The following is a 22,185-nucleotide window of genomic DNA, read 5'->3' as shown; positions in this document are numbered from 1 at the left end:
ATGATGCCATGGTGTCATGAAGCCCTTGTGAGGCTGGAAAGAGGTGGCAGCACTGGTGTCATACCAGACACAGGCGAAGAGCTCGGGAAATCATGTTAAGCCTGAATCAATACCTACTGGATGCCAGGGGCAATATGAAGAGGTTGCCCAGGAAAGGGAATTCATAATTGAATATTGTATCAACTCTTCCCAGTTTGGTGGGATCAAGGGTCAAGAACCAAAATGGCATGATGTGGAAAAGGCTTCAAAAGAATGAAAGAGGTGATATGGGATGAGGGGATAAAGAGGCTGGAGGGACCACCTCACCTTGCATGGGTGGCCAGAGACGGCATTCTAGGCAAAGGCCACAGCATGAGCAAAGGCATGTTCCCCAGGAACGGGGGAAAGTGTGGTTTGCAAAGACAGAAAACAACAGAAGAACAGAAGACATGCTTGACATGGAGGCTGGGCCAGATCACAGAGGCTGACAAAGTGGATCTGGGAGCCTCCGAAGGTCTGCAAGCAGGAGTGTCTGATGGGCAGTCTGTGCTCTTTCAAGACGATGAAGCTGTGGGTAGATGGAGAGTGGACTGGATGGAGGCAGTAAGTTTCCAGAGGGAAACTGCCTGAGTCTCTGCTCTCTCCCCATCAGCACCAGCCTGGGGGGGACTGCCACAGTGAGTGCTCAGCCAATAGTTACTGAACTGTGAAGGACTAAAGGCACTTTATTTTTTATGGTTGGGTTTTGTTGGGAAAGGAAATAGTCTCAATTACAGTTCCAGAAACTACTGAATGAGGAACCCAAACCAAACATTCCTTCATGAACGGGAGGCCAAATCCCTGATCATCCCCGGCAAACATCACGCCCAGCCCTTGGGGACCCCAGGGGCAGTGTATTCACACTCTCTGTCCACATTTCTCGCATGACTTTCATGCCTATAGAGGCTGGGGTGGTGCGTTGCTTCCTTCATGCACAGGAAGTATGCAGACTGTAAAATATAACTATATTGGGCCAACGCAGGTTCAACCACAGCAGCCCTGGTTCCTTGCAGTGGGAAGGACAGAGCCCTGTCTCTTTGACCCTGAAGTCTGTAAAATCAGGTGGCAGGTGGCCCCAGCCCTGCCTCTTTTTTTGCCCATGGCAAAGGACAGTTAAACTTCCCTTAGGACCAGATAACTCTGAAGGAGGTTTGGGAGCTGTCCTGGGCTTAATTATAAGATGCTTAGCAGCCTTCCTGGCCTCTAATCTCTAGATGCCATAAGCACCCTCTACCCCAATCCCAAACTGCAACAACAGAAATTATCTCCAGACATTGCTAAATGTTCCCTGGGGGACAAAATCACCCTGGGTAGAACCGCTGCCCAAGGGCTCCAAGTGGCAGCTTCTCTAGCCTACAAATGTGTTTTATTTGGCCATTCAGAGTGTTCAAAAAATCTGACTCTTCCCAGCATTTAAAAATAAAAAATTCTCCTTACATGTCCAGATTTTCAGCTTCTCTTGCAAAACTAAAAGATCCACAGAGGCTGAGCTCCCCAAATTGGAAAACGGGGGTCCCTCAGGATGGGTCGTGCTCTCCGGTCGGCCACAGAATCTCCATTCATTTGTCCATTTGAGTTTACGACCCAGAAACCAGTGAGGTCTCCCTGGGGTGGCTGTCTGTATCCTCCTGGTGCTCATCCAGACAGCCATCCCAGAGCTGCCGAATCTGAACCTGTGAGGATCTTTGCACAAGCGCCCTTCTCATGTCCCCACCTCTGAGAGCTGCCAAAGAGTCTGCTTCCTGAGAATGAACCTCTGGACCCCAACACCACTGCCTTTGTAGAATCCCACACCCCTGAACCCATCCTCCTGCTCGCACTACTGTTTCCTGGAGCTCTGTGGCCAGGTCCTTACCTGGCTTCAGTTTGATTTACACAAGCATTTGTTGAATGGCCTACTAGACACCAGCCTCCACAAGGCACTAAAGACTCAAAGCTGAGTGAGACCTGGCCCCTGTTCCATCAGCCACAGCCAGCATTTCTGGAGTACATTACATCAGTAAACACCATCCAAAGTCACCTCCATACGTTATCCAATGGAAACCGTTAAGGCAGGTACTATTATACCTACGAGGCAGAAGAAGGCTGGCGGCTCAAATGAGTTAAGCAACTTGCCCCAGGCTATACAGCTGGGAAGGGGCAGAGCCAGGCTCAGGTTTTGGTTGGTCTAACCCCAAAGCTGGCACTCATAAGGACTTTCTGTGGTCTGTTTCCCCAGCACCTAGATGAGATGCGGGCACGCAGGTGAAGAGAAGCCACCGCAGTGCTGTCACAGAGATGAGTCCAGGCCACAAGTCCAGGCTGCAAAGGAAGGCATGCCCCCTGGACTCCACCCGCCCATCATGTGCATGCTCTCACCACCTGTGCAAAAATCTGCAACCCCAGTCCTTGCCCTCACCTGCAGGCAGCTCAAGTTCTCCTTGACTTGGTACTCCTTGGCTCACTTGCCCTGCTAGGCCTAAGTCAGCCATGCTGATCATCTCTGGCTTCTTCCTTTCTCCTTGCTCTGATAACAAAAGATGAGACATGGGTGGACGGACTGCCGCTTGCCTTGCCATGCCAGATGGTCCATCCAGCACGGGACCCGGGATGACCAGGTGCTCTAGCGCCTTGTGTCTAGTGACTGGGTCAGAGATGGGAACATCTTTCAGGCTGAGCTGATGCGAATCTTCCCTGAAGTTTTCTAAGAACCATATTCTCAGATCCTCTCTCCTCTGGGGTTGCTAAGCTAGGACGTCAGGGGTCTTGGGCTGCCCACCACAAGGATAGTCGGGGTCTTGGCAACAGTATTTGTGTCCTGATCTCGTGATGCTTAGATAAGATCTACCTGTGGACTTTTCCAGCTTATAGAATCTCGTGAATTTCCACCTTGGCTCATGTGAAAGAATACTGATGCATTCTGTGCTTATTTTAGCATGAAGACACCAAAATGACCATGGGGCGAGACAGTTTTCTGAAAACCCTCTACCAAACACCAGCTTTCAAACAGTTTCTGCAAAAGAACCACTTTCCAACCAAGTAGAGAGAGTGTAAGCCCCTTAGAGGCTGGGGCTCTGGCTTCCCAGAGTGCTGATAACAAAGACTGGAGTACAAAAGGAGCTCCATAACACCTGTGCATGAGCTAAGCAGAACACAGACACTAAAAGAAGGCCAACTTTGACTCTCACTTTTTTGCAAAAAAAAAAAAAAAAAAGAAACAAAACCACATACATTCACATCAAGATGGCACCAGCTGACATTTTTTGACACAATGGTTCTGGAGTGAAGTTCTGCCGTGGATGACTCAATTTGGTTTTCAATGCAGAGCTAATCTCACTTTTAAGAGGAAACCCTTAAAACTGTTACTACAGATCCTAAGACTTTATGAATTATATTTGAAAAGTGCTCTTCAAGGACTCTGTCCCTCTCAAGTTAACTCAAATGTGGAGCTGGTCATTCTGAACATTTAGAAAACATAAAAATCCTGAGTTTTAATCACAGGACTCCCTCTGACTTCTTCAGAGGACATCGTTCCAAAAAACGCTTCAGGAAACTGCAAGGCAGGGAGTAAGGTGGAGCCATCCTCAACTCCAGCCATCTCATCAGGAGCTGAGTCAGCAACATCTGTCTCCCTTTTCTCTTTGCTTGATGTTCTCATGTCCGGTTTTCCCCCTCTGGGAACATTCCATGGCTTCCCTAGTTCTGGGGTTCCAAACAAACAATGGGAAACCAATACACAAACAAAACAAAGTAAAAACCAAAAACTCTGTCTCTTTTCATTCTAATCCACTGCTTTTCCACACTCCAGCTTGTTTTCTCATCAAATAACAAAACTGGAGACCCACAGATGTTCCCTATTTAAATAAATGATATATGTGAGCACTGGCCATCTCCCAGAAAGACTGTGTTTTTATTTCTAAAGCAAAGGCTTTAAGGGTGTGTCTCGGAGGGATGGAGCGTTTCCAAGTCTGTCCTGGAAGGCTGGCTCATCCCTGAACACGGCCGCTTGGACAGCTGACTGGCTGATTTCTCCGAGTAGTGTCCTAGCTTGCTGGTAACCTGGCAGCCAGCGCTCTGGCACGTCCCCACCCCTTGCCTCCCAACATCCTCCTCAGCCTACACTCTGCCCACCTTCCACCTGGACCTCTGTTATCCTTCCCCCTCCCCCCACCCTCTTCCTTTCCCTGCTCCTCAAGACCTCTCTTCTTTCCTCCCCTTTGCAGACTGATTTCTGTCTCCTGTGGCTGCAACTCCAAATGTTGTCACCAACTTGTTTTCACAAGGAGCTGGAACATCCGGGCTGAGAGGTCGGGCTTCAAGGAAACAGAAAGGCCCTGCACCCATTCATCAAGTGCCCTGGACAGAGGTGGGCCCCACTGGTACCTCCCCAGGAGCCCTGCGATGGGCTGATGGGCCCATCGCGGGGCCAAGCAATAAGCCTGGCATTGTGTCTGTCTAACCCCGTAATTACTCCCACCATCTCTCTGGGACCCTGTTTGTGCGAAAACCTTCATTTTCAGAAATGCTTAAAATGACAGGTCTGAAGAAGCCCAAGGATACCTGGGAAAGGCATGACCAAGTGACCTGATGTGGTCAAGACAGGAGTTTCTCAATCGGTCCTAATAATACTAAATATTATTAATAACAAGTTATCACCGTTAGTAACAATGCTTAGTACTATTAGTACCAGCACTATAATACTTATCATTAAGGATAATAACAACAATAGCTATTGTTTCTTTGATCTCTTAGCGTGTACCAGGCCCAATGATAACTGCATTACAGACAATACCTCACATAAGCCTAATATCAGCAATTTATGGGATATAACCCCTATTGTAACCCCACTTTAAAGATTAGGACACAGAGCCTCAGGGAGGGTGAAGAATTTGCTCAAGATCACAGAGGTAGTAAATGTGATTCTCTCTGAACCATTCCACTCTGTGTTTGGGAGAACTATGACTCTATGTGCCTTTAGAATTTTTTCCCCAAATATTCCAAAATAATTATAAAACACACATATTCCTCTGCCTTACTGTAAAAAGTACGCTGCTATTTAAGAGGCTGTCCTTTAGGTCACTGTCAGTATCGGACAGCACCGTTTAGTAGAATCTCCTGTTTTCTATGACCAAGTCCTGGCCCAACCCCTGGCTTCCTGCCCAAGGCAGGAGAACAGGGCATGGACCACTGGGCTGAGTCTCTGTGAAAACAGAACATACTCAGGAACAGTCTTTCCTGACTATGTCTCAGACTTTCTTTTTTTTTTTGCAAGGGTGAAGGGACATGAATCTCTCGCAGATAAGCATCAAAAGGCTCAGGGGATGGTTGAGGGTCTCTGTGTCTTAAGGAGTGTGACAAACCTGTCTTTCTGAAAAACCCATAGCTACAAAAACCAGAAATCCCTCAGCCTTGGGCTGTTTTCTCCCCCTCTGCTTTCTCTTCAAGGCGGATATGGATGTTGTCAGGATTATTTGTTGGATTTAAAACATTACTGATCAATTATTCCTGCTGAATCACTGACCTGAGACGTCTCTCCAACCTCCTTGTCATTTTTTAATCTGATCTTCTACCTTATTTGCATTGTTTGTGTAGAGGATGTAACAGAGGATTGCATTAGCATTTCAAAAATGTTTGTACCCATGTATCCACCCATCAATCCACCACCTTCCCACCCATCCACTCATCCATCCATTCACCCATCCATCCACCCATCTATCCACCCATCCATATCAACCTCCCTGACCCAGGCTCTGTTACCTTCCACCACTAACTTGAGCATTAGTGTATATGTGTAACAACTGAATCCAGCAACTTTCTTTTTTTTTCTTTTTTTTTTTTAATTTTATTTTATTTTTAAACTTTACATAATTGTATTAGTTTTGCCAAATATCAAAATGAATCCACCACAGGTATACATGTGTTCCCCACCCTGAACCCTCCTCCCTCCTCCCTCCCCATACCATCCCTCTGGATCGTCCCAGTGCACCAGCCCCAAGCATCCAGTATCGTGCATCGAACCTGGACTGGCAACTTGTTTCATACATGATATTTTACATGTTTCAATGCCATTCTCCCAAATCTTTCCACCCTCTCCCTCTCCCACAGAGTCCATAAGACTGTTCTATACATCTGGGTCTCTTTTGCTGTCTCGTACACAGGGTTATTGTTACCATCTTTCTAAATTCCATATATATGCATTAGTATACTGTATTGGTGTTTTTCTTTCTGGCTTACTTCACTCTGTATAATAGGCTCCAGTTTCATCCACCTCATTAGAACTGATTCAAATGTATTCTTTTTAATGGCTGAGTAATACTCCATTGTGTATATGTACCACTGCTTTCTTATCCATTCGTCTGCTGATGGACATCTAGGTTGCTTCCATGTCCTGGCTATTATAAACAGTGCTGCGATGAACATTGGGGTACACGTGTCTCTTTCCCTTCTGGTTTCCTCAGTGTGTATGCCCAGCAGTGGGATTGCTGGATCATAAGGCAGTTCTATTTCCAGTTTTTTAGGGAATCTCCACACTGTTCTCCATAGTGGCTGTACTAGTTTGCATTCCCACCAACAGTGGAAGAGGGTTCCCTTTTCTCCACACCCTCTCCAGCATTTATTACTTGTAGACTTTTGGATCGCAGCCATTCTGACTGGTGTGAAATGGTACCTCGTAGTGGTTTTGATTTGCATTTCTATGATAATGAGTGATGTTAAGCATCTTTTCATGTGTTTGTTAGCCCTCTGTATGTCTTCTTTGGAGAAATGTCTATTTAGTTCTTTGGCCCATTTTTTGATTGGGTCATTTATTTTTCTGGAGTTGAGCTGTAGGAGTTGCTTGTATATTCTCGAGATTAGTTGTTTGTCAGTTGCTTCATTTGCTATTATTTTCTCCCATTCTGAAGGCTGTCTTTTCACCTTGCTAATAGTTTCCTTTGATGTGCAGAAGCTTTTAAGGTTAATTAGGTCCCATTTGTTTATTTTTGCTTTTATTTCCAATATTCTGGGAGGTGGGTCATAGAGGATCCTGCTGTGATGTATGTCAGAGAGTGTTTTGCCTATGTTCTCCTCTAGGAGTTTTATAGTTTCTGGTCTTACGTTTAGATCTTTAGTCCATTTTGAGTTTATTTTTGTGTATGGTGTTAGAAAGTGTTCTAGTTTCATTCTTTTACAAGTGGTTGACCAGATTTCCCAGCACCACTTGTTAAAGAGATTGTCTTTAATCCATTGTATATTCTTGCCTCCTTTGTCAAAGATAAGGTGTCCATATGTGCGTGGATTTATCTCTGGGCTTTCTATTTTGTTCCATTGATCTATATTTCTGTCTTTGTGCCAGTACCATACTGTCTTGATAACTGTGGCTTTGTAGTAAAGCCTGAAGTCAGGTAGGTTGATTCTTCCAGTTCCATTCTTCTTTTTTTATTTGCTTTGGCTATTCGAGGTTTTTTGTATTTCCATACAAATTGTGAAATTATTTGTTCTAGCTCTGTGAAGAATACTGTTGGTAGCTTGATAGGAATTGCATTGAATCTATAAATTGCTTTAGGTAGTATACTCATTTTCACTATATTGATTCTTCCAATCCATGAACATGGTATATTTCTCCATCTGTTAGTGTCCTCTTTGATTTCTTTCACCAGTGTTTTATAGTTTTCTATATATAGGTCTTTAGTTTCTTTAGGTAGATATATTCCTAAGTATTTTATTCTTCCCGTTGCAATGGTGAATGGAATTGTTTCCTTAATTTCTCTTTCTGTTTTCTCATTATTAGTGTATAGGAATGCAAGGGATTTCTGTGTGTTGATTTTATATCCTGCAACTTTACTATAGTCATTGATTAGTTCTAGTAATTTTCTGGTGGAGTCTTTAGGGTTTTCTATGTAGAGGATCATGTCATCTGCAAATAGTGAGAGCTTTACTTCTTCTTTTCCAATTTGGATTCCTTTTATTTCTTTTTCTGCTCTGATTGCTGTGGCCAAAACTTCCAATCAAATACACCAAATCAATCATCCTTAAACTTGGCTCTGATCACATCACCCCCTATTCAAGAACCTATCTTAGGTCGTACTTAGAAGTGGAACTGCTGGGGTATAAGCTATGTACCTCTTCCTTCTCTGTCACTGGACACTCCCACTCTTCTCCAAAGGGGCGAGTCCAATTTACATGCTTATTAGCAGGACACAAGTGGCTCTGCTGCATCACATTCTTGCCAGCACTTGGATTGCTTGACAAACCTAAGAGGAGTCAAACTGTGTTTCATTTTGTCTTATTTTACCTTCTCCTGATTACCAGTAAGTATGAGCATCTTTTCTTATAGTTTTAACCATTTAAATTTCCTTTTCTGTGACTCACTTATTTATATCTTTAACCCATGTTCTTACTGGGTTGTTTGCTCTTTTCTGATTTTTTTTTTTTTTTTGGTAGGAGCTGATTTTTATATTCTGGTTATTAACCTTTTATTAATTCTATGCATGCCAAATATCTTTTCCTTTCCTGGTCCGTATCTTGTATTTATTTGTTGCAGTTGTTATTGTATAATACATTTAAATAAAATTTATATAATGAAATCTATCATTATTTTCCTTTATGGTGTATGCTTCTTTTGTTTTGTGCTTTATGTTTAAGCAACTTTTTTCTACCTCTAAGGTTTTATTTATTTATTGTACTTACCAGATTTTATTTTTTTTAATATAAATTTATTTAATTGGAAGCTAATTACTTTACAATATTGTTTTGGTTTTGCCATACATCAACATGAATCCACCACAGGTGTACATGTGTTCCCCATCCTGCATCCCCCTTCCACCTCCCTCCCCATCCCATGCCTCTGGGTCATCCCAGTGCAAGTGCACCAGCCCCGAGCATCCTGTATCATGCATCGAACCTGGACTGGCGATTTGTTTCACATATGATATTATACATGTTTCAATGCCATTCTCCCAAATCATCCCACCCTCTCCCTCTGCCACAGAGTCCAAAAGACTGTTCTATACATCTGGGTCTCTTTTGCTGTCTTACATACAGGGTTACTGTTACCATCTTTCTAAATTCCATATATATGTGTTAGTTTACTGTATTGGTGTTTTTCTTTCTGGATTACTTCACTCTGTATAATAGGCTCCAGTTTCATCCACCTCATTAGAACTGATTCAAATGTATCATTTTTAACAGCTGAGTAATACTCCATTGCGTATATGTACCACAGCTTTCTTATCCATTTGTCTGCTGATGGACATCTAGGTCGCTTCCATGTCCTGGCTATTATAAACAGTGCTGTGATGAACACTGGGGTGCACGTGTCTCTTTCAATTCTGGTTTCCTCGGTGTGTATGCCCAGCAGTGGGATTGCTGGGTCATAAAGCAGTTCTATTTCCAGTTTTTTAAGGAATCTCCACACTGTTCTCCATAGTGGCTGTACTAGTTTGCATTCCCACCAACAGTGTAAGAGGGTTCCCTTTTTACCTCTAAGGTTTTAAATAGAACCTTCTACTACATCTTCTTCCAAAAATTTTTAGTTTTATTTTTTACCTTTAGCACTTTAACCCATTTTTGTTAACTAAGATGGAGGTCTAATTTTTTTCCATATGGAAAAAAAAGTGTGTGTGTGTGTGTGTGTGTGTGTGTGTGTGTGTGTTTAAACCAGTTCCTAAAAAATAACAAGACACAAGAAACCAGTGGAATCAGCCCTATTTTCTAAACAGGCCATCCGCCCCCCAGTCTGTAATGCACTCTGCCTCACTGCGTTCCCCTTTGTGGGGCTGTTTCTGAGCACTGATCTGGCCCCCCTGTTAGTTTGCCTAGCGCTGCTCCAGCACTACCCATTGTACTATCACATAAGAGGAAGTCTTGCTATCTGATAAGGCAAATGCTCCAACAAATACCAAAAAAAAAACCTACTTATTTTCTTTTTATAAGAAAATATTTTCTTATAAATATTTTCTTTTTTATGGGGCAATCAAGTTAAAAATTAAAAAAAAAATTTTTTTTTAAAAGTTAAAAATTTAAAGCAAGTAGATGGTTTCAAAGGAAAGCTTTGAAAAAAATCTTTGGAACTAACATATGAATAATTCTGAAAAATTTACGGGGCAAAGAAGAAACTGCAAAATGGAAATTATGAAATATTTATACCTGAATGGCAATGAAAATATCACATCAAAATTTCTATGATGCAGATAATTTATAGCACTAATGGCATTAATTTTCAATCATTCTTATATTCTAATATGTGCATTTTTAAATTACATTTTCCAGTTGGCTATGACAAGGATACAGGAACATTATTAATTTTTGTATATTGATCTTATAATCAGCCATCTTGCTGAACTCTTTAACAGGAAGTACAGTATTTACTGGTGGTTTTTGGTAAATATTCTTTATCAGGCTAAGGAAGTTTCCATTTATTCCTAATTTGCTAAGAATTTAACAGTGAAAAGTTAGAAGCATGCTTTATAAAAATCAAGAATGTATTGAAGGGACTACAAGGGTGGTCCAGTGGTTAAGAATCCATCTTGGAATGCAGGAGACTCAGGTTTGATCCCTGGTCAAGGAACTAAGATCTCATGTGCTTCGGAGCAACTAAGCCCTCACACCACAACTAGAGAGTCTGTGCGTCAGAATGAAAGATGCAACAAGATCCTGCACGCCACAGCTAAGACCCAATGACCACTAGGTCGCTTCAGTCCCTGGGATTCTCCAGGCAAGAATACTGGAGCGGGTTGCCCTTTCCTTCTCCAGGGGATCTTCCCACTAAGACCCAATACACCCAAATAAACAAATAAATATTTAAAAAGAAATGTATTCAACACCCTGTGATAAACTATAATGGAATATGGTTTATTGTTTATGGAATATGGTTTATGATGGAATGGAATATGAAAAAGAATGCACATATATATATATATAGTTGGTGTATGGCACAAACCAAGACAATATTGTTAAGCAATTATCCTTTAATTGAAAATAAATTTTTAAAAAAGAAGATATATATATGTATAACTGACGTACTTTTCTGTACAGCAGTAATTAACACAACACTATATAAAAAAATAAATTAAAAAATTAAAATAAAAGTTAAGAATGCCATTTCTCTCCCCATTTTCCTCTACTGAACCTATTGAGGTCCAAAAGGCAAGAAAAGGAAATAAAAGGTTATTTAAATTAAAAAAAAAAGACAATAAGTTAGAAGTAATCAGTGAATGATTTCCTGAGTGTATTTTATTTCTGACCCTTTATTTAATCTGTGTGCCCTGAATGTTTCTTTATCCCATCTCTGCACTTAATTCTCACTGCGTTTTTTTCTCAAAGGATTATTATTTCCCAATAATCATCCTAATAGTAGTTAATATTTAATGACTACTTACTGCGTACAAGGTAGACATTTTATATCATCACTTTTTAATCCTTACAATGACCCTAAGAAGGACGTTTTTAATTAGCTCCATTTTGAAAATGTTGAAACCATGAGGATTTAGGGATTAGGTTGAGTTCATGCAGCTGAAAAGTAGCAGAATAGGGACCCTACAGTCTGTCCACAGCCCTAACCATCGCACCACACTGCAAGGCTGGCTGACGTGCTCAAGATACAGGACCAGACTTTTCTGTCAATGGACCTTTGCTTCGGTCTAGAATCCTCTGACTTTTCCCAAATCTCTGCATGTCTGCTGGGGACACAGTGAGGCACCCCTCAGAAGGCCTTCAGGATAGGGGAACGTATTCCCTCACCTGTGGGGAGTACCGTCTGCAGACACCCCACTGTCAGCGCTGTTTGGAACGGCCTCGCAAACAGGCATCTGCCCAAGGCCACATCTCCCAGGAGCAACATGAAGGTAGAAAGGCCCAGTTTCCTCCCCACAAACCAGGACAACCTGGAAGGGCCACCCTAGCCTCAGAACTCCCCAAGGAGTCATTTGAGGCCTTTGTTGTGAGTGCACATTCCCTGAATCCTGCCTCTCTCCCTTCCTTCTGCAAGGGGGTGGACTCCAAGAATACTGGCTAACATAACCCTGCAACATAATCCCTGTCTTGGAGTCAGCTTCCCAGGAACCCAAGCTGGCATAAATCCTAAGCCTCACTTCCAGATTCACTACAAATGCTGCATCCCCTACACAAAACCTTCCCCAAACTGACCCCAGCCCAGATTAAAAGTCCCCCTTCTTCTGAATACTGATATCACTCATACACACCTGTCTTCACTTCCACTGTTCACTGTGAGCTCCTTGAGGGAAGGCACTATGTCTGACTCATCCTTCTGCCTCCTTTAACGCCTGCCTTTCCTATTGAGCGTGGGCCCTGGGATCAGACAAAGATGGATTCAAATCCCTTCTTCACCTCTATTGGCATCAGTTTCCTCATCTGTAAAATGGGGGCGATGACAGCATCTTCTAACACGTTAAGAAGTGAATGTTTAGCTCAGAGCCCAGCACACAGTAGGCACTGATTGTTTGTTATCTACGATTATTGTGTATCTGTTGTGATGAAGCACTAACGCGTGTTTTCTGAGTGAGCTGGGAACTCCTGACAGAGACCAGGTCAGCAGGCTGCACTAGCAGAGCGAGTGCTCACAACTCATCTCCCTGGGAGACAGTGGAGACAGCTGAAGGCTCCGAGCTCCTGGCAGTCTGCCCGCTTCACTCGCTCTCCGTGTAGGCCTCAGAGCTGAACCCTCCAGCATGCAAGCCCTCACTCTCTCCTGCAACCCAAAAATTAAAAAAAAAAAAATTAAATAAATAAACTTGGCTTTGAATCCAAGGCCATTGGTGCTTTTGATCTTGGTTACAAAGCAAGGCAATTATTAGATACAAAAGCCCTGATTTATTTATGAAATGCGACGGACATCTTCAAGAAGGGAACAAGAAAGCTCACTCTAGACCAAGCCTTTATTGCCACACCGTGAATGGCTGCTTTCAAACACAGGGCCCCCGAATGCCCTCTCTTCTCTGCTAAGAGTCTTTCCTCATTAGCGCTTGCTTCAGAACACCACAACTTCCAACAATCAAACTCACTCCAGGGCTGGGACAAGTAATTAAATTCTGCAGGCATCGGAGCAGAGGATAATGGATGGCTATTGTTAAGGAAGCTGAGGCTGGAAATGAAATGGGCTCCAATGTTCAACCTCAGAAATGGTTGAGGTGGAAAGAGAGAGCAAGAAGGACGCAGATGGACCCTCCCTGCTGATGCATCACAGGGGGCAGTGGAGTCAGGGCTGGACCCAGAGAAGGAAACCTGCGTCAGGGGCCAAACTCTGCTCTTACTGGAAAACCAAGAGGTGGGACTAGGTAAATCATTCCCCATGTGTGATCCCCAGGTCAGCAGCAAAAGCAGCGCCTGGGAACTCATTAGAAATGCAGGTTCTCAGGCCTCACTCCCACCTGGTGCATCAGAAGCTGTGGGCTTAGGGCTCAGCAATCCGTGTTTAACAAGCCCTCCAGCTGATTCTGACACTAGACTTGAAGAACCACTGGTAGATCCTGTTTCAGGATGAGGCCCAAAACTCAACTGCACAAAGGACCAAGGAGCTATTAAAATAAAGGGGTTGGTGTTGTGTGCCAGACAGTACGGGGGCTGTGAGGCAGTGGAGTGAGCGTGCCCTGTCTGAAGGGCCAGCAGCTTCTCAGCTCTGGACAGCCACATATGGAGCCAGGACTGTCAGAGCTGGTTTTTCGAGAGAAATACAAAATTCTGATTTTTATGTGAAATTTCACAATTTAAAAATATTGGTTGAAGTTTTCTTTTTTTTTCTTTTTTTTTTAAATTTATTTTATTTTTAAATTTTACATAATTTGTATTAGTTTTGCCAAACAAAGTGAGGGCCAAGCAGATTACACTTGAGAACCAAGTTCAGCTGGGGACCACCATTTTGCAGTCTCCGTTCCAAGCTGCCTTGGACCCCCATCGTTGACATTCTGTCCACTGGGCTCCAGCCCTTGTCCTAAGATTGAACTAACCTCCTTTTCCCACTTGGGAGACTCCTATTCATCCTTCAACGCCCAATTCAAGCATCACCTCCACTGCTGAACTCATTCTCAATTTTCTGTTTCACTTTCTATCTTCTCCACTATGAAAGTAGAAAGGAATCAGATGGGGCCAAAGAACTGACAAGAACTGACATGAAGGTAACACAGAGGAGGAAGGCATGGAGAAGTTCTAAAACAGCCTTTTCCCACAGAGGACGAAAGAGGAAACTCCTGCAAAAGTGACCATTTTCGCTGTTTGAAAAATCACTTAAATAAGGACACTGATCCCATATGGCCAGAATCTAATAAAATGAAGTTTTAAAAGGGCAAATATAAGGAAACACAAGTGCAGAATTCATAGGATAGATTAAAAAACATTTGGTACAAAATCCCCAGGAGATTTGAGCTGAGAGTTCAGAGTGAGTCAACCATGTGATGAGACAATCATGAAAAAAGCAAGTGCCTTCACAGGTTTCATTATTAGAAATAAAATGTCTAGACAGCCCTGCTCTCTTCCTTGCTGCGCAGAGCTTCCTGTAGAGTTCTGAGTGGTTCTGAGTATTAATTTCTGTAGGTCAGAGAAGCCCTGACGTCTGACCCAGGAAGACAGAAAATGCAAAGCCAAGTCACAAAGGGTCAACTGAAGGAACCTGGTGTGTTCACCCAGAGGCAAGACAGACCTGGGTATATGGTCATGATTTCTGTCTTCAAGTAACGGATAGATTTCCATGTGGATTGATGTAGCTGGCCCACAGGATCTGTGAGTGAAAACCCTGGAAGATTTTATCTCAACATTGGGAAGAATTTTCTATTGATCTCAGTTGTCCCTGAATGGAATACAAGATAATGAATGCCCTTGCAGGGGCCGAGTGGGGGGTGATCTGGCAGAGAGAGAACAGCTCAGGAAGAAGACAATTAAGGGACTGGAAGAGAAGACCTAGAGGACATCCATTGCTTTATTTTTCACCCCTCTTGGAAGGAAAAGCACTCAGTTTTTCCTGGGGAACTACCCTCAGCCATTCTCTGTCCTCTGCATCCGGGGGAGTTGAGTGTACACCCGATTTCAGGGATGTATTTCCCAGGCCTGGCAGGTCTGCACTGCATCTCGCCAGAACAGGTCCAGCTTCAGGAGCACTCACACGATCCACGCTGGGTCAGTCGGAACCTGGGAGACCCAATTCTGGGAGAAGGGACCTCTCACTTTCTGCTGGACTTGAAGCAGGTAGGATGTAAGCCTGGGGCTGTGGGGGCCACGCTGTCATCACAGAGAGAGACTGACTATACATCAGCCTTTCTCCCACCCTTCTTAAAACAAAGCAAACAAACGAACTGGAAAACGGAAAACACTGGAGCAGAGTTGCAGAGAGACTAAGTTCTGACAACACCCTTTGTGCCCTTGAAGCCCACATGCCTGAAGACAGTCTTGGCTCAGAAGAGCAGATAAGCTCCCTTTCCTCCCTCAAGTTAGTGGAACTGGGTTTCTGTTGTTTGCAACTATAAGAGTCCTGATCACTACGGTGAACACTAAGATTTCATACAGTTCCACTCTGGTGGATCCACTTCTCACACTTAAAGCAATAGCCACCTGCTTGCACAAGTCCATTTGCCCAGAAGAAGCCTAGAATGGCTATGGAATGGGAGCCACTGCCTCCAGGCATAACACACTGCAGTGTAGAAGGGAGAATGGAGAATCAGGAAAGGGTGAGTTATTGAGTCAAAGAGCATTCTGCACCGTTGAGAAGCTGGCAGTGGGGCCACTGCCCCAGGCCCAGGCCCAGGAGGGACGCCTGGCCTGGAAGCCACTCCTGCAGAGGCAATGCGAGAATGTGACTTAGCAGGTGGTAAAGGAATTCCATGCCCCCATGTGGCACTGTCTCCATCTCTACTCCCCACATGAGAAAACTGAGTCTTCCACATGAAAAATGAGAAAGACCTACCCAGGGTCTCACCACCAGTGAGAGGCAGTTCTGAGACAGATCCCAAAGCCCAGGGGTGGTGCCTCCTGCAGATGATGACAACTGGCCATTCTCGGGCTTTACCTTCTCATCTGTAAAATGGGCTGAGTGATGATCCTGTTCCCCAGTCTGACCAGAGACCAGCCTCTGCAGAACTATCCCTCAGGTAAGGATGCGGGCCTCGATGCTGAGATCACCCATAACTGATGGGATACACGGGGCCACACTGTGCTAAATCAGCCCATCAGGCTCATCCTCAGCTCACTCCTGGCCCAGAGGGGCCGGGTCATTTCCTTTGTTCTACAGGCACAGGCCTGGTAACAAGGCAGCCAGGAGCTCAGCTGTAGACATTTCTTCATTATTTTCCACCCCGTTAACCTCCATCACAAGTGAGGCTGCTGTCAGCCTAAATGAGAGCTGAAAAGATTTATCTCACTTGTCCAGGGCTCAGCTCAGGAAAAGACCCTCCATTTCCTAAAGGCCCTAATGACCTTTCTCTGTGAGTCCCTCTCACCCAGGAAAAAAGATGTGATGGTGGTGGCCGCAGGCGGGGGCCTGTGATGGGACCAAGTAGTCTGAATCACTTCTGTATGGCTTTGCAAAGCACTATGTGAATGTTTCTTATGATACTGTATTTACTTTCCTAATTATGTTTGCTTATGCAAATACTAAAGTTAGACTACACTTCAAAGAAATAGAATAAAAACAATAGAATGGAAAAGACTAGAGATCTCTTCAAGAAACCTGCAGGATAGCAAAGGAAGATTTCACGCAAGGGTGGGCACAATAAAGGACAGAAACAGTAAGGACTTAACAGAAGCAGATGAGATTAAGAAGAGATGTGAAGAATAAACAGAAGAACTCTACAAAAAAGGTCTTGATGACCCAGATAACCACAATGGTGTGGTCACTTAGCTAGAGCCAGACATCCCAGAGGGTGAAGTCAAGTGGGTCTTAGGAAGCATCACTATGAACAAAACTAACGGAGCTGACAGAATTTCAGTAGAGCTATTTAAAATCCTAAAAGATGATGCTGTTAAAGTGCTTCGCTTGATATGTCAGAAAATTGGGAAAACTCGGCAGTGGCCACAGGACTGGAAAAGGTCAGTTTTCATTCCAATCCCAAAGAAGGGCAGTGCCAAAGAATGTTCAAACTATTGAACAACTGAGCTCATTTCGCCTGCTAGTAAGGTTCGCTCAAAATCCTTCAAGCTAGGCTTCAGCAGTACGTGAACCGAGAACTTTCAGATGTACAAGTTGGTTTTAGAAAAGGCGGAGGAGCCAGACATCAAATTGTCAACATTTGCTGGATGATAGAGAAAGCAAGAAAATTCCAGAAAAATATGTACTCCTGCTTCATTGACTACACTAAAGCCTTTGATGGTGTGGATCACAACAAACTGTGGAAAATTCTTAAACAGATGGGACTACCAGACCACCTTACCTGTCTCCTGAGAAAACCATGTGCAGGTCAAGAAGCAACAGCTCGAACCAGATATGCAATAATGGACTGGCTCAAAATTGGGAAAGACATATGTCAAGACTGTATATTGTCACTTTGCTTATTTAACTTCTATGCAGAGTCCATCATGTGAAACGCCAGGCTGAATGAAGCTCAAGCTGGAATCAAGATTGCCAGGAGAAATATCAATAACCTCAGATATGCAGATGACACCACTCTAATGGCAGAAAGCAAAGAGAAACTAAAGAACCTCTTGATGAAGGTGAAAGAGAAGAGTGAAAAAGCTGGCTTAAAATTCAACATTCAAAAAACTAAGATCATGGCAACTAGTCCCATCCCTTCGTGGCAAATAGAAGGGGGAAAAGTAGAAGCAATGGCAGACTTTATTTTCTCGGACTCCAAAGTCACTGCGGATGGTGACTGCAGCCATGAAATTAAAAGACCCTTGCTCCTTGGAAGGTAAACTATGACAAACCTAGAGAGCATATTAAAAAGCAGAGACATCACTTTGCTGACAAAGGTCCATCTAGTCAAAGCTATGGTTTTTCCAGTAGTCAAGTATGGATGTGAGAGCTGAACAATAAAAAACGCTAAGTGCCAAAGAATTGATGCTTTTGAACTGTAGTGTTGGAGAAGACTCTTGAGAATCCCTTGGACTGCAAGGAGATCTAATCAGTCAATCCTAAAGGAAATCAATGCTGAATATCCATTGGAAGGACTGATGCTGATCCTGAAGCTCCAATACTTTGGCCACCTGATGCGAAGAGCTGATTCACTGGAAAAGATCCTGTTGCTGGGAAAGACTGAAGGCAAAAGGAGAAGAGGGCGGCTTGAGGATGAGATGGTTGGATGGCATCACAGACTTAATGGACATTAATTTGAACAAACTCCAGAAGATAGTGAAGAACAGGGAAGACTAGCATGCGGCAGTCCATGGGATCGCAAAGAGTCGGACACAACAGCAACACTTCATAAACACAGCCCCAGGAAGAAATCAGAGCAGACTGTGTGGCAGGAGGGAATTACCTTGCAGTTACAATTTTGCCATAGAAGACATCCTCAAAGCGGACAACCCACATACAGACCAGGGAGAGATGACTGTATTTCAAACCAACCTGGCATCTTCCCCTGGGTGTCTGGCAATCTCATGTCACCTCTTCCCTAAAACTGGCACCAGGCAAGAACGGATGAGCTGTATCATTTTAATAGTAATGGTCTCCTACACTAGCATAATAACAGCCAGCTTTCCTCAGCATTTATTCAGTGCCAGGCTCTGCTTTCCATGCTGTACAGGGATTAACAACCCTCTTAACCCAAGCAGCTGCCCTGTGGGTATTTCTATCCCCATTTCACAAATAAGGAAACTGAGGCTCAGAGAGTTTAAGTAACAAACCCAAAGACATACAGCTAATAAACGATGCAGCCAGGAAAATGAACCCTGAGATTTAAGAATTCTGGACCCAAGACAACACCCTGAACCACTTCTCAATAACAGCCTCCTCCTTCACATGCACCACTTCATTTAACCCTCACACTGCCATGGGAAGTAAATGATCTTAACCTCATTTGATAGACAAACAAATGAGCAAACTTTGACCTTAAAATTCCTGTTACAGAAATTGATCTTAAGAAAACAGCAATAGCCCATCAAATGATGAATAAATAAGAAACTTGTGGTATATATATATATATATAAAAAACAGAATATTATTCAGCCATAAAAATGATGAAATTCTGCTATTTAGAACAATGTGGATGAACCTATAGAATATCATGCTTAATGAAATAAGTCAGAAAAGATAAATACTGCATTATATCATTTATATGTAGAATCCAAAAAAATAATACAAACGAATGTATATGCAAAAAAGAAACAGACTCACAGATACAGAAAACAAACAACTGGTTGCCAAAGGGGAGAGGAGCAAATAAGTGGTATGAGATTAAGAGATACGAACTATAATAAATGAAATAAATAAAAAATAAGGATATACTGTATAGCATAGGAAAATATAAACATTACCTTGTAATAACTTTTAATGGAGTACAATCTGTAAAAATACTGAATCACTATGCTATATACCTAAAACTAATATAATGTAAATAAACTATACCTAAATTTTTAAAAAATAGCAGTGAATATGACAAAGGTGTATATAAAAGAAGCTCACAGCAGCAATATTTAAAATAATATGGAAATCACTGAAGTGTTCAACAATAAACGATTGGTTAAATAAACTAGGACATATCTATATGATGAAATACTATGTAATCTTTCAAAATGTTTGGAATTATATTCATTGATATGGAAAAATTTTATAATACAGGGGTATCCAATTTGTTAGGTAACATAAGGAGTAAAATCATATGCAGTCTGACCCCATTCGGGAAAAGTACACACATATTCTACAAAATGTATAAATACAAGCAGTCATAGAAAAGGTATTTACATATGTACATATGAAGAAATTCCTTTGACAACCAAAGTGATTATGGCTGAGAGATAACATTTCAGGTGATGTTATTTTCTATGTGTGAGCTCATCTCTATTTTTCCAGATTTCCTAGAAAGAATGTACAACTTACCTAACTATGCAAAGGTTTTTATTTTTGTGCTGATGGTGGTTGCTGAAGTGGCTAAGACCCCAGCCACAAACTTGGAGCCTGGGGGCCCAAGTCCAATCCTCAGCCTCTTGTCCCCTTCAACATGCCTGCCCCTTGGTCCCATGTTCCCAGACCACACCCCACCCTGGTTGGCAGTCTCACCATGGCCAGCCTGGGGCAAAAACCCAGGTGGCCCAAATACCCACCTTTTTGAAGAGTCTGATGACATCCTCACTGATCTGGGAGAGGCGGACAATGACATTGTTCATGAAGATGTCGTTGAGGGTGGCATGGTCTCGGCTCTCCCGCCTGGTCTGGTGCAGGACTAGATACCAACAGTTCACGGGCGAGAGGAGATACTGGTCTTTCCTATAGAAACCAAGACAGCTCATTAGAATTGCCATCCACAAATGTTCTATGTTGTCACCCACCACAGCTCTTTTGACCTTAGTGGGGCCCTTCCAAATTCATTTTCCTATAATACATTTAACAGCGACAGAGACCATGAGGGCTGAGGCAGTCCTCCCGAGGTCACAGAGCAGTGCTGGGGCCACTTTGCATCAGTGTTTCCTTAGGAAATGAAATATTTCTGTCTTCTCTGTGCTTTACCAAAGACCCCTCTGTTAGCCTCAGTAAAGTGTGTATATACCCTGGTGTCCAGGAAGAGTGAAGGACAATTAGAAATCAGTGTCAAACCAATAGCCCCATGTTGCCACACAGGGCATCAGGGCTGTGTTCTTGACCTATAACCCTTACTCCACTTTCCAAGGTGGGAAGGTGATGTTGAGGCAGAGAGGCTCATTCATCACCTTAGGGTGCCTGGCCCAAGGTCCGATCCCCCCAGGCCTGCCTGGCTCCTCCTGGGGGCTGGCCAGGGTTCTCGCAGGAAACGCAGCCTCCTATCAGCACTTTTGAGAAGGGAAATTCGGCTGACTCCCAGTATGACCATATCATCTTCCCAAAGTCAAGTGGAAATAAGGGAGAGGGGAGCCCTGAGGGCCTCTGGGCAGCTGTGACTGCCCCCCCCCCTCCACCTTACTCCACCCAAACCCTGGGCTTGGGAAAGATAGGTGAGGAGAGGCCAGTTGACTTTTCTATCACCAAATGGCCTAAAAATCTGCCCAGGAAACAGGAATCTGGGAGAAGGGAATTTGGTTTAGACAGAGGATAGATAGGTTAGAACCTCTAAGAGAAATAAAGGAGACATTATGCTATAAGATAAATGAAGCATCTTCTCTTGCTTTCAGCCTAGAGAAAAAGCCGGGACACTGAAATCCAACAGCCCAGCCTCCTGTCCTCCTAATCCCTTGGCATTTGTTCCATGTCAGGTCTCAGGTGAATGTGGCACAAACCTGCCTCCCAGGGGCTCCTAATGAGGCAGCTGAGGCAAAAGGATTACAGTGGAAGGTGCTGAACGTTATGATGGAGATGTGCAGAGTATCCATTCTGCATGAGAAGTTGGAGAAGGCACGGAGTTCCGCCTACGTCCCAGTCACATCGTCCCCTGTGCTTTCCTGCCAACCTCTCCCCACTGGGGACTTCCTGCACTCTGTGCATCTGGAGCGCATGAGCCCCACTTTTCTCCCTGTCTCTGGGTCTCAGTCTAAATGATACTCTCTGGAGAGCATGCCTCTGACCTCACTCTAGGACAGGAGTTCTCAGAGGTGGAGCCCAGCCCAGACGCATCAGCTCCACTTGGAAATTTGTAGTAAATGCAAATTCTTGGGGCTACCCTAGACCACTTAATAAGAAGTCTTGGCCCTGAGCCCAGCATCTGTGTTTTGACCAGCCCTCCAGGGGACTGTGATGCATACTCAGGTTTAAGGATTTCTGCCCTAAGAAGCTTCCACTCCCCACCCATTGCCCTACTTGAAGTTCTTTGAGAGCAGGATGTGTTTCTCTCTTAGTTACCATAATCAGTGCCCAGAAACATGCCTGACACATGGCATATGCTGTGGAGGAAAAACTCAACAAGAAGGCCACATTTGTGCTGGGTCCTGAAGCATAGGTAGGAGCTTTTCAGAGGGGCAGAGAGAGATGGAATTGTAGGCAGAGGGACCTGTGGATACAAAGAAGTAGCTCCCCAGAGCTAGGAGCAGAAGAGCAGAGCTAAATCCTGAGTGTGTTAGGAGAGGATATAAGGATGGGGAGATCGGTTAAAGGCTTGACTGTGGGGAGCTGAATGCCAGCCTAACAAGTTGGGGTTTTATCATCTAGGC

At 43.6% G+C, this 22,185-nt stretch overlaps 1 protein-coding gene across 4 annotated transcripts in view; it reads right to left on the bottom strand.

Annotated features, from left to right (window-relative positions):
- The window catches only part of SRGAP3 (SLIT-ROBO Rho GTPase activating protein 3), a 247,457-nt gene that overhangs the window by 86,516 nt on the left and 138,756 nt on the right, over positions 1-22,185 (bottom strand). For all 4 annotated transcript variants that reach the window (XM_006070759.4, XM_044933455.2, XM_044933456.2 and 1 more), the window contains exon 3: positions 20,173-20,335. In XM_006070759.4, coding sequence (XP_006070821.3) covers positions 20,173-20,335 — 163 coding nt within the window. The remainder of the gene's footprint in view (positions 1-20,172; positions 20,336-22,185) is intronic.

Source organism: Bubalus bubalis, chromosome 21 (assembly GCF_019923935.1).
Source record: "Bubalus bubalis isolate 160015118507 breed Murrah chromosome 21, NDDB_SH_1, whole genome shotgun sequence".
NCBI classification, from domain to species: Eukaryota; Metazoa; Chordata; class Mammalia; order Artiodactyla; family Bovidae; genus Bubalus; species Bubalus bubalis.
Note: the sequence above shows the minus strand (reverse complement) of the source record. Positions and strands in the feature narration are given on the sequence as shown.